Source organism: Phoenix dactylifera, chromosome 1 (genome assembly GCF_051530095.1).
Source record: "Phoenix dactylifera cultivar Ajwa chromosome 1, Ajwa_hap1_PhDact_Kaust_v1.1, whole genome shotgun sequence".
Classification (NCBI taxonomy): Eukaryota; Viridiplantae; Streptophyta; class Magnoliopsida; order Arecales; family Arecaceae; genus Phoenix; species Phoenix dactylifera.
The window spans coordinates 54,218,616-54,232,796 of record NC_143190.1 but is presented as its reverse complement, the minus strand read 5'-3'; the positions used below and the strand labels follow the sequence as shown (position 1 = coordinate 54,232,796).

At 41.0% G+C, this 14,181-nt stretch overlaps 2 protein-coding genes across 2 annotated transcripts; both read right to left on the bottom strand.

Annotated features, from left to right (window-relative positions):
- Positions 1-1,516: 1,516 nt before the first annotated feature.
- LOC103715571 (putative aquaporin TIP4-3) lies at positions 1,517-3,962 on the bottom strand. Its single transcript, XM_008803249.6, has 3 exons — positions 3,524-3,962; positions 3,179-3,426; positions 1,517-2,106 (listed from the first exon to the last, which is right to left on the bottom strand). The coding sequence occupies exons 1-3, from the start codon at positions 3,648-3,650 to the stop codon at positions 1,732-1,734; spliced, it is 750 nt and encodes a 249-aa protein (XP_008801471.1). The 5' UTR covers positions 3,651-3,962; the 3' UTR covers positions 1,517-1,731.
- Positions 3,963-10,564: 6,602 nt separating this feature from the next.
- Positions 10,565-13,657, bottom strand: LOC103715570 (putative aquaporin TIP4-3). Its single transcript, XM_008803248.6, has 3 exons — positions 13,445-13,657; positions 13,114-13,361; positions 10,565-11,100 (listed from the first exon to the last, which is right to left on the bottom strand). Exons 1-3 carry the CDS (start codon positions 13,569-13,571, stop codon positions 10,711-10,713), a joined length of 765 nt encoding a protein of 254 aa, XP_008801470.2. The 5' UTR covers positions 13,572-13,657; the 3' UTR covers positions 10,565-10,710.
- Between the last annotated feature and the right edge of the window lie 524 nt (positions 13,658-14,181).

Genomic DNA, 14,181 nt, shown 5'->3' with positions numbered 1-14,181 from the left:
CTTGGTATCAGAGCAGAGGTCCTGAGTTCGAACTTTGTTTCCACATTCTTTAACCCCATTATTAAAAATTTTATATATTGGGCTCACTTATTAAAGGAAAGTCCGGCTCACATGTGCGAAAGAGTGTAAGAAAATATAAAATATATAAATAAATCTACCTCATCTTATCAGCTTAAGCTTTTGGGATAAGTGGTGATTTCAACATGAAGCATCCTTAACAGCCTCACTTGCTCAACAGGACCCGTGTTCAGATGCCTCACTCTTTTCCACTTCTCCATTTCCTTTCTCCGGTGACCACTCCTACTACTTCATCGTCAAAACCCTAGAAATCCTTCCTCTCCTCCATATCGAACCCACCCAATAGTGATCCATTCTCAAAACAACATCGACAAGGCTAAAATAATTTCTGCTGCTGCCAAATACCCTCTTCTCTCCTCCGCCGAACCTACTTGTGCCACTCGAGCTCTTCAGAATCCTAATAGTACTTAGGAGCAAGTGTTGTCTAATCCCAACACAAATATATCCGAGATCTCCTCGAACATTTTCAGATGGCTGGTGCAAAGGCTATCGCTAGTACTGCATGCCATCTCTACCAATGGTACTCTCACACTTCATGATAGAACTCCTTCTGTAGATGCCGCCGAGCACAGGTGCATGGGTTATGGGCGTGCTCCAATATTTTTCTCTTACTCGCCACGAAGAGCACCGACCAGGCGACCACGTCCTGTGTTTGAATTTGCCAAGGGGGCTCGGAGTTATGTTCATAGGGTGATTACGTACAGCTTGTCGGATAGGCTTATCTAGCGTGGGTGCTTGCAGGGATTTTGTAGTTGGTTTGGTGTGGAGATGGACATGGCTCGGAGAGTAGTAAGACATGGCCGGCAAGGAAAAAGGTGGTGAGGATAGGAAGGAATCTTTCTTCTTTCTGGGAAACTTTGGCTGGGCTTGGAGATGAATAGATGATTGGACACGATCGAAGACTAGGGAGTTGTAAGGCATCTCATTGAGGAAAGAACAAACTATTTGAGGTAGAATCAAATTCAGATCCAATAGGAAATTGTTACATGATATGCTGCAAATGTATCCCGTGCCAAAATATCATCGAGTTCTCATATGCATGTATTAAAGATTAATAGTCCCACATCAGATAGCTTAAGAACTCTTTTGAGCCTATCCATCTAAACGTACGTTTGAATTTTCAAAATAGGATCTTAACATGGTATCAGCGATAGATTAACAACTCTCGTGATTTTATATTTTTCCTTAAATGTGGGTGAGGTCTTTCGAAAATACCTAGTCTGTTTTAATAATTTTTTCCCTTTCTGTTATTATGGTACTTCAACATTGGGTTGGATCAGAATAGGTTAAGTTAGATCGACCATATTGAATCATGGAAGTCAAACCATGGGGAGTATCGACCGGAAATTAAGCTGCTCCCAAGCCATGTACTAATTTCTAGGAATTTCCTACAGTTAGGATTCTAGAAGATTTGCACTCATTCCATTTAGAAAAATAATACAAATAAAATATCCATGAATATAATGACAGAAATACATGGGACATTCGTCTCACAAAGTGCAAATGAGAAGGCCCGAGTTGAACATGACAATCATGCAGGCAAATCTAGCAAGTAGGCAGGTATATGTTTACAGACTACACAAAACATAGATGATGATACGATTAAAACATGACTACCACCAAGATCCTTTTAATCGAAAGCTAAATGGACCATCAGAAACCATCATCCCGTGGAAGAGGTTCATGAGTCCTTATGATAAAAAGATGGTCGTAGATGAACCCAGCAAGCGGACCGCCGATTAGTGGCCCAACCCAATAGATCCAGTGGTCGGTCCAATCCCAGCTGGCCAAGGCTGGCCCAAAGGACCTAGCTGGGTTCATGGATGCACCCGAGAAAGGCCCGCCAGCTAGGATGTTAGCCCCAACTACAAGCCCAACAAGAAGAGGGCCCAGGCCGGCTATAATACCCTTCCTTGGGTCCACAATGGTGCCATAGACGGAGAAGAGCAAGGAGAAGGTGAGGACTATCTCCATAATTACACCTTGGACGGCGCCAATGCCAGCAGCAAGAGCATGAATTGGAGTATCCTGTCAACCATGCAAAATTTTTATTTATCAGGTTAGATGTGTAAGCTAGCTGAAAAGATTTATGAGTATCGAATTACACATCCATGCCTTAGCAAAAAGAAAAAAAGAAAAGAAAATAAAACACATCGACACAGAAAAAACCCTAGGAATGGCTAGGGTTGCCAATAACTGAACAGCTCAGGGTTGCTTGATGACAAGCTGGTCGAGTTAGGTGAGGAGATAAGCCATGCTCAAAAAATAATTCAAAGCTCAACTCACAAATGAGATAATCTTAAACAATTTTGGCTTTCGAAAATACAAACAAGCTGGGGTCCAAACTTAATAACAAGCTTGTTCAGCTGATCACAAACCTGCAGCCAGGCTTGGAACACTGTTGTCTGGTCAAGCCTTGCTGAAGCTTAGAGTAGCAATTTTCTACCATAAGTTGAGCCGAGGCAGCTTACTATTACGCTAACTTATTTGCAGTCAAACTGTGATCTGAGTGAAGGCTGCGTTTTTGGGCCTAGTGCATCTCCGACCAACCTTGTATCAGGTTTTCTGTAAATATCTTAGCCAAGGCCAAAATGTTCAGCATTTCCATGGCCCGAAGGAAGTGCAGCCAAAGGTGTAGTTTAGAACGTGGAATAAATTTACCAATTCCATCAGTTGGCATCGTTAATTAAGGTAAGGATCGGATTAAGTCTATCAAATGAGCCTACTATTGAGCTGAGTGCATGTAAGTTTTCTCGGTCTATATCTTAAGAGCTCGGTGTTTTTTTTTTTTTTTTTTTTTTTTAAATAAGCTTTTTTTTTTCCTAGTTTGCCAATATATCTATACCTATACGAACTTCAAATTAACTGGCTTGTCTCTTAATTGAACCTGGCTCGTTTCTTAATTGAATGGTTTCAAAATCAAGCCTATCTCGAGCTAAGCTTCATGAACATCTTGGTTTATTTGCAGAGCTAGCTGTTTTAACTTAGGGGTCAGGGCTACGTAAGAGGACTTTGAGATTTGTGTTTCAGGCATGATCGCTTCTTTAATATGGAGATAGATCTCCGGGCAGAGAGGTAATAGGGAAACTCTTCAACTCACCATTCCCCCGGTAAGGTACTTGAGGAGGAGGCAAGCCAGGGAAGAACCCAGCATCTGGGCGATGATGTAAAGGATAGACCGGAAGAGGGTGATGTGGCCGCCGACGGCGAGTCCTAGCGTCACCGCCGGGTTGAGATGGCCGCCGGAGATGTGGAGCCCCGCCGATATCATTACCGCCACCACCAGCGCGTGCGCCACCGCCACCGCCGTCAAACCCATTATCGTGTCCGCCCCTCCCGCCATCTTCCCTGCCGCGTCCACCACCACCACCACCTCAAAACCGTAATCACCAACCAAAATCTAAAAATCGGAACTACCGATCTCCCAACGTATATGTATATATACCTGCCGTCATGGCGGCGCCGACACCGGCGAAGACGAAGAGGAAGGTGAGGACGACCTCTGCGAGGACGGCGCGGATGCAGTCCGGCTCGGCGGCCTCCTGCCGGCTTCCGAGCGCGATCTTCGCCATTGTTTTGCTCGGCGATGAATGGTTTTTTCGTCCGACGAGGAGGTCCGATCGGCTGCTGGGTGGCGGATTATAGAGCGGGTGTTTTTGTAGACGGAGGAGGCAGGAGAAGGTGGAGGGCGGACTTAGTGGAAGGAGATTTCATTTCATCACAGCCGGAGGCGGGTCGAGGGTGTATCTTTCGCGCGGAAGAAAGATTCACCTTCCTTCGCGCAAGCCACCGTTGGATCATCCACTGCTCGCTTTGCGATTTGTGTAATCGGATGAATTGCAGATTCGGAGCGCTTTGTGGATGATCCAACGGTGGATTCGCACGAAGGAAGGTGAATCCTTCTTCCGCGCGAAAGCTATAACCCCGATCCGCCCCGAGGTATCTCCTTGGTAGGTTGTATTTACTTAAATACCCCGCAGATGGGCATTAGTTGATGATGAAGTTTTTACTTTAAAAAAATATTAACAGAGAGTACCGAGGACTCGCACAGAGCTGAGCAAGCGTTGGCCTTAATGCGCAGCATAAGTAGTAATCCAGTCGGCGATGCTATTTATTTTTTAAAAAATATAAATAATTTAAAAAGTGTCAAGCCCTCCGAAAGCTTGCAGATGTTCCGAAGCAGCAGATGCTGATCGTCACATTGTGCCAACCCTGAATCCAATCGATCATCGTAGCTGAGTCATCTTTGAGATAAATTAATATTATCTGCACCCAATGCACGTCTCGTATATGTAATGCCTTCTCATGCAGCTCTTAATTCTGCTCTGATGATAGATTTGTTGAAGGTGTGCCTCACAGTAAAATTTATCATAATCAGGTAAGATGTGTATTCCATGCCTAAGCTGCCTCAAGAGGAATCTCCCAAGAATATACCATCCAAGGACCACATTTGAATAGTAATGATCCTTGTACGAGGTGATAAAGCAGTAGGAGGCTATGCCATTAATGATCATTACGACAGGTTGATTGCTGCAGAAGGTAGATAACTATTAAAAGTTACAGTTCCTTGTGTAGAACTAGTAGCAGCATGGGTTGATCTTGGTAAAACCATTCTTCATTATAGAGCACCACAGGCGTGGTCAGAAGGCTACTACTCTTCAATCATAACACGAATAAACTCTCATCCCACTGGCAGAATTAAAGTAAATCCATTGCTGAAGGATATCTTTCATTGAAAGACTGCTACAATCAGTTTTTTTAAGCCTCCCATATGTAACAAGAAGCTAATCAGGCTGCCAGCTAGGTTGCAGTCCAGACACTTGACAAGCATGAAGTTTTTTTATCAGGATCAGTTCTCTACTCCACCGGCCTTGACCCAAATTTTTTTTGCAGATCTAATAGGTGCACAGAATGTAAGATATTAGCTTTGTCTTATTTGGGCTACGGCCTCTTTGTATATCAAAAAAAAATAATAATAAGGATCTTTTATATGTACTATTTAAATTTTAAAATCTTTTGGCTTGGTTAGACCTTTTCTTGAGTAGCTGGATTGTATTTTATTTTCTTGATCTCATCTTTATTGTATTTCCAACATTGACTCAGAGAGATTGAAGTAAAAAATAGATTCAAGAATGGTTTCTCCCTCAATGTCTCGCTCTTGATTGATAATTAGGTCATAGCAAAATATAATAATGTCTCATTCTTCTCATGTTTATGTACATTGCATTGAATTCTATAGGTTCATTTCATTCGCCTCCTAGTTTACGTACAATAATGCTAGCGCATCGGTGTAATCTACGAGCATCATGGCGAGGTAATTGAATCGTTGTCATATGCCACATTCGGTTCCATGCATGTCAGCATATAGAATTAATGGGGTGACTAAGCTCAGCACAAACAATATTTCTTGTTTTAATGGATGGCTAGGTTGGTCAATCCTGCCTCATTAGAGCAATTCTGAAAGTGATTCAATGGACTTTAGGAAATTTAACTTAGATGGAAGATGGCTCAAAATAACATCCACTTGTGTACTATACAAAATGCTGCTATAGTAGAGTAAATTATTGTTATATTAGTATTGGTTGGATATCTCGTACCAGTTTGCAACGGTCCTAACTATTCAAATGGCGATGTCAAAACAACAAGCAACTCTATAAATAAGCAAAGCAACTTTAGATCGAGATTTATATAGATTGCAATAAAAAGTGGCAACAGCAAATGAGGGTAGGCTTTCCATGCATGCTCTTTGAAGTGTCCACCTCATGTCACCAATCGAGCACGGGCAAATTAAAGCTACTTTTGAGCTCCAGCGTTGAGGTGGACTTCGCTTTCCAGGCTCTTTTCCTTCGATCGTTGCTTGCGGCATTATAATACTTGCAGTGCCATTGTATGCAGTCCAGGAGTGGAGCTATGATGCTGGAATAGTACTTGAGAAAAGCAAAAGAAAAGAATTATTGCATCGCAATTCACAAAACTCAATCTCAGATCTCGAGAACGATTCAACAGCTAAGCCATATGCATGAGGATGAGTAGGAGAAAAACTTTTCCTTTCCTTCGTCTAAAGCAGCAAGTGGATCACGAAAATGACAAAGGAGGGTATGGAAATAATTGCGCATTTGCCTGAAACCCGGAGAGAGAACCGGGGGAGGTGCTTTCTGGCTGGAAAAATATTCTGATGTCTGTATGGGCCCTTGACTCCTTGAGGCAATGGACGGAGAGACGATCGAATGCGAAGTTGAGGAAAAAAGTAGAGCTGGGTCCCTCGAATCATTAGTGTAATGCCATCCGTGATGTCTTCTCTACGTTGTCGTGAATTGACACCACAAGAAGACAGCAAAGTTTCCTCGAATCTCCTCCCGCGACTTCATTTACTTGCAGGGGCGAAAGCGGACCAAACAGTAACCATTCTGATCCATTTTTATTTTTATTTTTATTTTTATTTAAATATAAATAAAAAATTATATTTATATCTATTATATATATATATATATATATATATATATATATATATATATATATATTGATAGATAACTACTCGATTTATATCTAAATATTCAATTTTATTTATAACCCTATTTAATTTTATATAGTACTTATCAATTTTTATTTATAGTTTTATTAATATATTATTAACTTGATTTACCATCTACTTAGTAGTATCTCTAATTTTGAAGTCATAAAATTTAATTATCTAACTTATATCCATATTTATAGTATCCGATTTGTATCTATATCTATTTAAAATAAATATGGATATGATTTTTTACATCCGATTGACATTCGTATTGATATCTGTATTCGTTAAACAAAATAAATATTGTTATGGTTCAAATTCGTCCCGAGAGTGACCACGCTGGAGGAGTCGGGGGAGCCATCGGTCGGAAAGGAGACGGGACGCCGTTTTCTGCGCACCGGCGGATCTGCACAAAGTCTCACTGGTGGGATTCCGGTAAGAGCCCTCTGATGATTAAGTTAGAGTGGATCTTAGTGAGTCAAGCCAAAAAACCTTCCCTTCGGGGGTTACCTGATGTGGGCTAATTATAGTCCCTGCAGAGGTTTTCAGGTGACATGCAGCCAGGGCTTGCTTTGAGGCACACGGTATAGGCTGTCCTTGTGAACAGCATGGCGTCGATAGAGGTAGTAAGATATGGCCCTCGGCAGCAAGGTATGGCCTCTGGTCGACATCTCGTGGAGTGGCCCGCAAGTGGGCATGGGCGTAGGGAAGCGCGTAGGTGCGCACATGGATGCGGCCGTGGGCGAGGTCGTGCTCGCTTGGAGGCCTCAGCATTTGCTTGGTGAAGCCAACTTGATGAGCATTGAGGTGGGCCGACTTGTGGACCACGACATATGTTTGATGAGGTCAGCTCGGCAAACTCTGAGGTCGGCTCGGCAAACTCTGAGGTCAGCTTGGCCTTTCTGACTTTGAGGTCTGTTCGATAGCGCCCTAAGCTAGGGCCGGGGCACATCGTCGGAGATGCTTGGCGCTCCGAGCTCAGGTCGGGGCGCATCGTTGGAGACATTTGGCTCCCCGAGCTCAGGTCGGGGCGCATCGTTGGAGACATTTGGCGCCCCGAGCTCGGATCGTGGCACATTGTCGGAGATGCTTGGCGCCCCGAGCTCAGGTCGGGGCGCATCGTCGGAGACATTTGGTGCCCCGAGCTTGGGTTGGGGCGTGTCGTTGGAGATACTTGGCACCCCGAGCTCGGGCCGGGGCGTGTCGTCAGAGATGCTTGGCACCCCGAGCTCCAGTTGTTGGAGACATTTGGCGCCCCGAGCTCAGGTCGGGGCGCATCGTTGGAGACATTTGGCGCTCCAAGCTCGGATCGGGGGCACGTCGTCGGAGATATTTGGTGCCCCGAGATCATGTTGGAGCGCATCATTGTAGACATTTGGCGCCCCGAGCTCGGATCGGGGCGCGTCATCAGAGATATTTGGCGCTCCGAGCTCCGGTTGGAGAAGGTCGCTGCAGGTCGTAGTAGTGGAGAGATCTAGGCGAGGTCGGCCGGTCTTTTAGCGAAATCCCAGCATTTAGGGGGACCGAGGTTTGGCCTAGTCAGCACTGAGGTCTGCTCGGTCGGAATGGGATGATCCCCTGTCCTAAGCAGGACGATCCACTTTATCCCGTATCAAATATAAATATGAATATACTGATAGGTTGCAGCCCTATAAATCATTTATAGTGAGGAATAAAATAGCAATTTAAGTAAAAATACAATAAATCCATGGCATCATGTAATTATTATTATTTTTCTTTTTTGTATTTGAAAATTTTGTATTGAAAATATGATTTGAATTGCTTGTGCTGTTCATAGCACTGATGTGCTTTATATATAAGTTGAACCCTAGATATAGTAGAATACAACAATTAAAATTTCATGATTATAGAAAAGATACTACGGAGTAGATATAATATAATATAATGGCAAAATTATATGGTTTAATACAAATACTAAATTTGAATATTACAATCAGGTCCTATTTTTTGTGATTGATCTAAACTGATATACTACGATTGTGCATGAGTACTTTAAGACAATAAACCAGAAATGCAACTTATCGACCTATTTAGACATCAGTTATAGTAACTGAACCACCAGGAAACATCACGAACTATATGATGAATGTATCAATATTAATCAAATAGCCTACTCATATATAATGAAGTGGTTGATCCAAATTATGGGTTACAAACAACGTATCTCAACCAGAGTTTACATGTCTGACAAAGCACGAAAGCGCGGTTACTTAAACACCGAAGAGCTGGAGCTTTTGACCAAAAAAAAAAAAAAGAGCTGGAGCTTGAACTAATTAACGCTGTTGTTTATAGAAAGGGGGAAAGAAACAGGAAAACAACCAAATCGATATAGACTGAAGGACACATAAGGTGAGCAATAGATGCGATTTATTTAATTATTTATTTATGTTTTGACGTCCATGGACTTTACAATCCATCATGAACCAAAATTTGTTTTCGGTTTTTAACTCTTAAGTACATCAGCAACAATTTTTTTTTTTTATCATCTGAAATTTTTGCATTAAATGACACTAATGCAGCAAAAATTATTGGTGCATCTCAATTATTGGTGGCATGCGCCAGCTTGATATAGTCTCTTCAAATGTAATTTTATTATAGAGATAACCTCCTCCAAGTAGGCCTCTCTTCTAGCTTTTAATTTTCTAATTAGTTATGATAAGATTTCATAGTGAGCTAGATTTGTTCTGATGCAGTGCGGTTCCATTGCGAAACTGCAAAAGTCAAATCATGGCTCGGGAGGTGGGTTTTTTGGGTTTTTTTTTTATTTCTAAAAATTCAAATTCGCATGAATGCTCTTTTAAAACTTATATTTATTCTGTACCCTCATAAAATACTGTTTTTGCGCAAATGCCCAGAATATAATGGTTCTTCTAACACCATTAATAAAAACTATATTTATTTTAATTAAAAATAAAATAAAATTTTGAAAATAGTTTTTTGTTTCTATCACGATCATCTTAAAAATATTTTTTTGCTCATCCATCCATTAAGAATATTTTAGTCATTTTAATTTGAAATTGTTAATTTTTTAACGGGATTAGATGGTGTAGGTGCATATGCAAAAATAAAGAAAAAAAAAGAATAGCAAAATAAGTGTTTTACGAGGGCATAGAAGTAAATATTAAATTTGGAAGAATATTCATACAAAATTCGATATTTAGAAAGGTATTCATGTATAAAAAAAATCTTAAATTAAATCATTCAATAGAAATCAATAAATAAAATATTTAACAAAATACTCTATTCTTTTTTAAAAAAAAGGAGAGCAATATATATCCCTGACAGTGGAATCTTGCTATAGCCGTTACGATCCGCCATATACATTTATATCAATCATTTTTTTGTCCCACATTCTGTTATAACTTTTAACAAGTATGAATGAAAACAGATAATAGTTGTGCGGTAGAAGGGGTACCTCTTGCTTCAGAACATTTAAGCTATGATGATAGTGGTCTGACCGTATAGGCCAAGCATGTTTTCAGAAAGACAAACGAGGCCGTGGACTGGATGGCTTCATATGTGGCTAATCACTTCGGAGGCATTTTGTGAGTCAAAAAAGAGAGTTGTTTAGAGTGTTTCGGGAGTTATTATTTTCTGATCTTATTGGATGAATCTGTACTAGAACTATATAAATCATCCGTTTCAACAAAAAATAAATAAATAAATAATAGTTGTTATAATACTAGATTAATGGTTATTCTTTTCAACCTTGTTAAGGTTTTTGGTGACTAGATGTTCTGCCGTCCAACGCAAGAACAGCATGTTTAAAGCTTCCAGCCGGTCATGAAGAGATGCAATCGGCGATCATTTGTTGGGATTGCAACCCCTGGCCTAGTCTACAAATAACCTCTAAATAATTTAGTAGCAGTTACATTGGATCAGTTCAAACTTCACCTAATTTGTCAATAGGTTAGAACTAACCGATTCAGTCAGAAGTCATTGAGAGCTAGATGTCAAATGTGACAAATTTATAAAGATAAAAAACAAACAGGCCCATCTTATACAGTTTACACAAGACATGAACTATGAAACAAGATATGACAGCTAAATCTATGGATTGTTTTTTTTTTTTTAATTAGGGAAAAAAGAAGACAATGCTAAGTCGACCCTCGGAAATACTCTTGATCCCTGTAGAGAGGTTCATCTGTACGTGCCATAAAGAGATGCTCATAGACAAATGAGGCCAGGAGACTACCAAAGAGTGGCCCAACCCAATAAACCCAGTGGTTAGTCCAATTGTGGCTGGCCAGGGCTGGCCCAAACGACCTAGCTGGGTTCATGGATGCACCGGTGAAGGGCCCGCCGGCTAATATATTAGCCCCCACCACGAGCCCAACAAAAAGAGGGCCCAGGCCTGCTATAATGCCCTTCCTAGGGTCCACAACGGTCGCATAAACGGAGAAGAGGAAGGAGAAGGTGAGGACTATCTCCATTATAACACCTTGGATGGCCACCATACCAGCAGCAAGAGAATGGATTGGAGTATCCTGTTACACATTGCAAAATTTTCGGTTAAAAGTCAGAGATGGAGCGAAAAGAGTTCGAGAGTAAAGACATTTATACACCAGTTTCATTTTTATGAATCAGGCTCTCATTTAATTGTTGAGATCTTTCCATGCAGTTAAGCAGGATGATTCAAGTTCCTGACCGAAACGCTTGTTCAAATAGGCACTAATCCTTGTAAGGGTTACTTATGTGGATCTCTGTGGACCGGGCTAGACTATCATTGAGTTGAACTAAGCCTAGGTGAGTGCCAATATTTGTGTAAGAATACATGAACAAAGAGATACTTTAAGGTGGTGGTGTGAGGGAGATGGTCCCCTTCTTTTGGGCATTTATCTCTTAAAGTTAGGCATAGGTGATTGTATAAAACAATGTATCATTATATATAGTTATATATCGAGGAATAAAACGTAAATGAAAGATGGCCAAAGAAAACCGATTACGTTTCGAGTGTAAGCAATTTGCCTGATCCCAAATTGAGACAGTTTTCGATTGTTCTATTGTATAAAGAAAAAAAGGCCAAGCTGTTCATGGCATGGCTTGGTGATAAACTCAAACTGTTCGAGGTTCGATGCTGCTATGAGTGGACGAAACTATTCATGAACCGCTTAGGTTTACCTTAATGACAAACTCGATCGTTTTCATCTGCTTAAATAATAAGCCAAGCTCAATCTTCTTTTAAAGCTTGCCTCTGAGACAGCTAAGCTTGAGAATATTGAGCTTGCACTTCTAGGCTTGGCTTAGGTAATCTATGATGCCCAAATTTGCCTTAAGAAATAAATTGTTGCCTGAGGCTAGACATAGAGTGGAAAGCATGGTCTCAAATTTGGCATTGTGAACCACCTTGATAGAGAGAAAGTTTTGAAATTTAGAGAAAACTTCAATGATTGGTTGAAAGTTATTAATTTTTTTGAAAAATAAAAATTAAAAATTTAAAGCATGGAACTTAAAAATATGAGAAATATTTTTTATTCCACCTGCCATTTTTATACCAAAAATACCCTCCACTTCACATTTATTCTAGCTCTTAAAAAAGAGAAAAATCTAAAGAATTTTAGTCTATTTTTTGAAAATTCGGTTTGATAAAAATATGGAAAGACATCTCCTCGGTGAAATTATTTTTGTGGGACTAACTTCTGGGTTGTTTTTGGAGACCCAATTAGGTAGAAGCATGAAATTTTCTTCCAAATGAAATCCTGCTATTCAAACATTGCTTTTAAATATAAAGATATATTTATTAGAATTGTTATATAGTCCGTACAAAATATATTTAAAATTTTATTTTTTCTCAAAAAATACATTGCAATACCCGGTGGCTAGTTTCTTTGAAAACAAGTAGAAAGGATGCAAGAATGAGAAATGACAATAACAGGAAACACCATCTAGCAATAATAAATGGTATCATTATTCTGCAATGCAAGAATTTTTAATTTGATCATGGATACACCGTAAAATTTGTGTCCTATTCAAGAATAATGTAATGGTTGTAGATCAATTTTTATGGAGAATAATGTGGAGAATCACTTGATCAAAAAAGAAATGGAGAATAATTCAAAGAGTATTGTTATATTGGACTTGGTGTAGATGAAGCTAAGCTTGGACCAAGCCTTAAATAATTTTCTATCTTTTGCTAGTACATCTAAATCTAGAGCCTGACATAAATCAAATCGATGACTCCGCCAGTATTTAGTGTGCATTGGCACAGCTAAGTTATCATTACTTCTAAAGCCAAAAGAGAATATTCCAGGAAAAATTAAGACATTACTTCTAAAGCCAAAAGAGAATATTCCAGGAAAAATTAAGACATGGCCCATGGAGTGATTGATCAAATACTTTATTCGGATCCCCTGGTTCTTAATCCATTTCACATTTAGTTCGCCCTTTGAGTATATGAGGATGATGCAAGGACTAGCCGTTTACTGTGCGTGCGCTTGAGAGAGAGAGAGAGAGAGAAGGGAAGAATGTAAACGATGAGTCGATGACTGTTGTTATCTCACCATTCCTCCCGTGATGCGCTTGAGGAGGAGACAAGCCATGGAGGAGCCCAGTAGCTGGGCGGTGATGTAAAGGATAGACCGGACGAGGGTGATGCGACCCCCCACGGCCATCCCCACCGTCACAGCCGGGTTCAGATGGCCGCCGGAGATGTGGAGGCCCGCCGCTGTCATCACCGCCACCATCAGCGCGTGCGCCACCGCCACCGCCATCAGCCCCACTATCGCGTCCTTCCCTCCCGCCATCTTCTCTGCCGCACCCACCGCCACATGGAAACCACAAATTATCCCTCAACCATAACACAGCCATCGATTGCGAATCCATCATACGTACCTGCAGCCATGGCAGCTCCGACACCGACGAAGACGAAGAGGAAGGTGAGGATGGTCTCGGCGACGACGGCGCGGACGCAGTCCGGCTGAGTGGCCTCCTCCCGGCTTCCCACCGCTATCTTCGCCATTATTTTGCTGGTCGGCGGTGGGATTACTGCTGGTGTTTATGCGCGGGGTTGGCTCTCCCAGTATCCACAGGGGCGGAGCTATAGCGTGCTTTTTCTTACTTAATTATTACCCTTCAGTAGTCAAACTTATTACTGAAATATTAATTGGTGAAGAGACCATGGTAAAAACCTATCCGAATCCAAATTCCAGTGCAGGTTTTGGATTGCACCGGTAGTTTCCTGAACGAAGTGTAATTATCTCAGATAAAAATCTATGCATTAGGTACCACGGAAATAACTGCTGTCAGTGATGCTGTACCAGGGATTGTGGTTGGCTTGGCATCGTATTCTTCTAGAAGTTAAAATAGTCGACATCCTTTAAGGTTGCGACTGCAAATCATCAGTCATCTTTGCATTAAATGGGTTCGATGCCCAGCCAAATTATGGTCCATAGTGCATGGATGGATGAATGATTTATATTTGAAGCTCTTCAATTCAACCCCGAGGCCCGAGGTATGGAGTATCTTTTTTTTTTTTTTATGTTCTTTCAAAAAAAAGGTTAGAAGGAAGCAGGGTTGAAATTGGTGGAAATAGGTGACTCAAACGCAGGTGGTTAGCTAACTAAACAAGT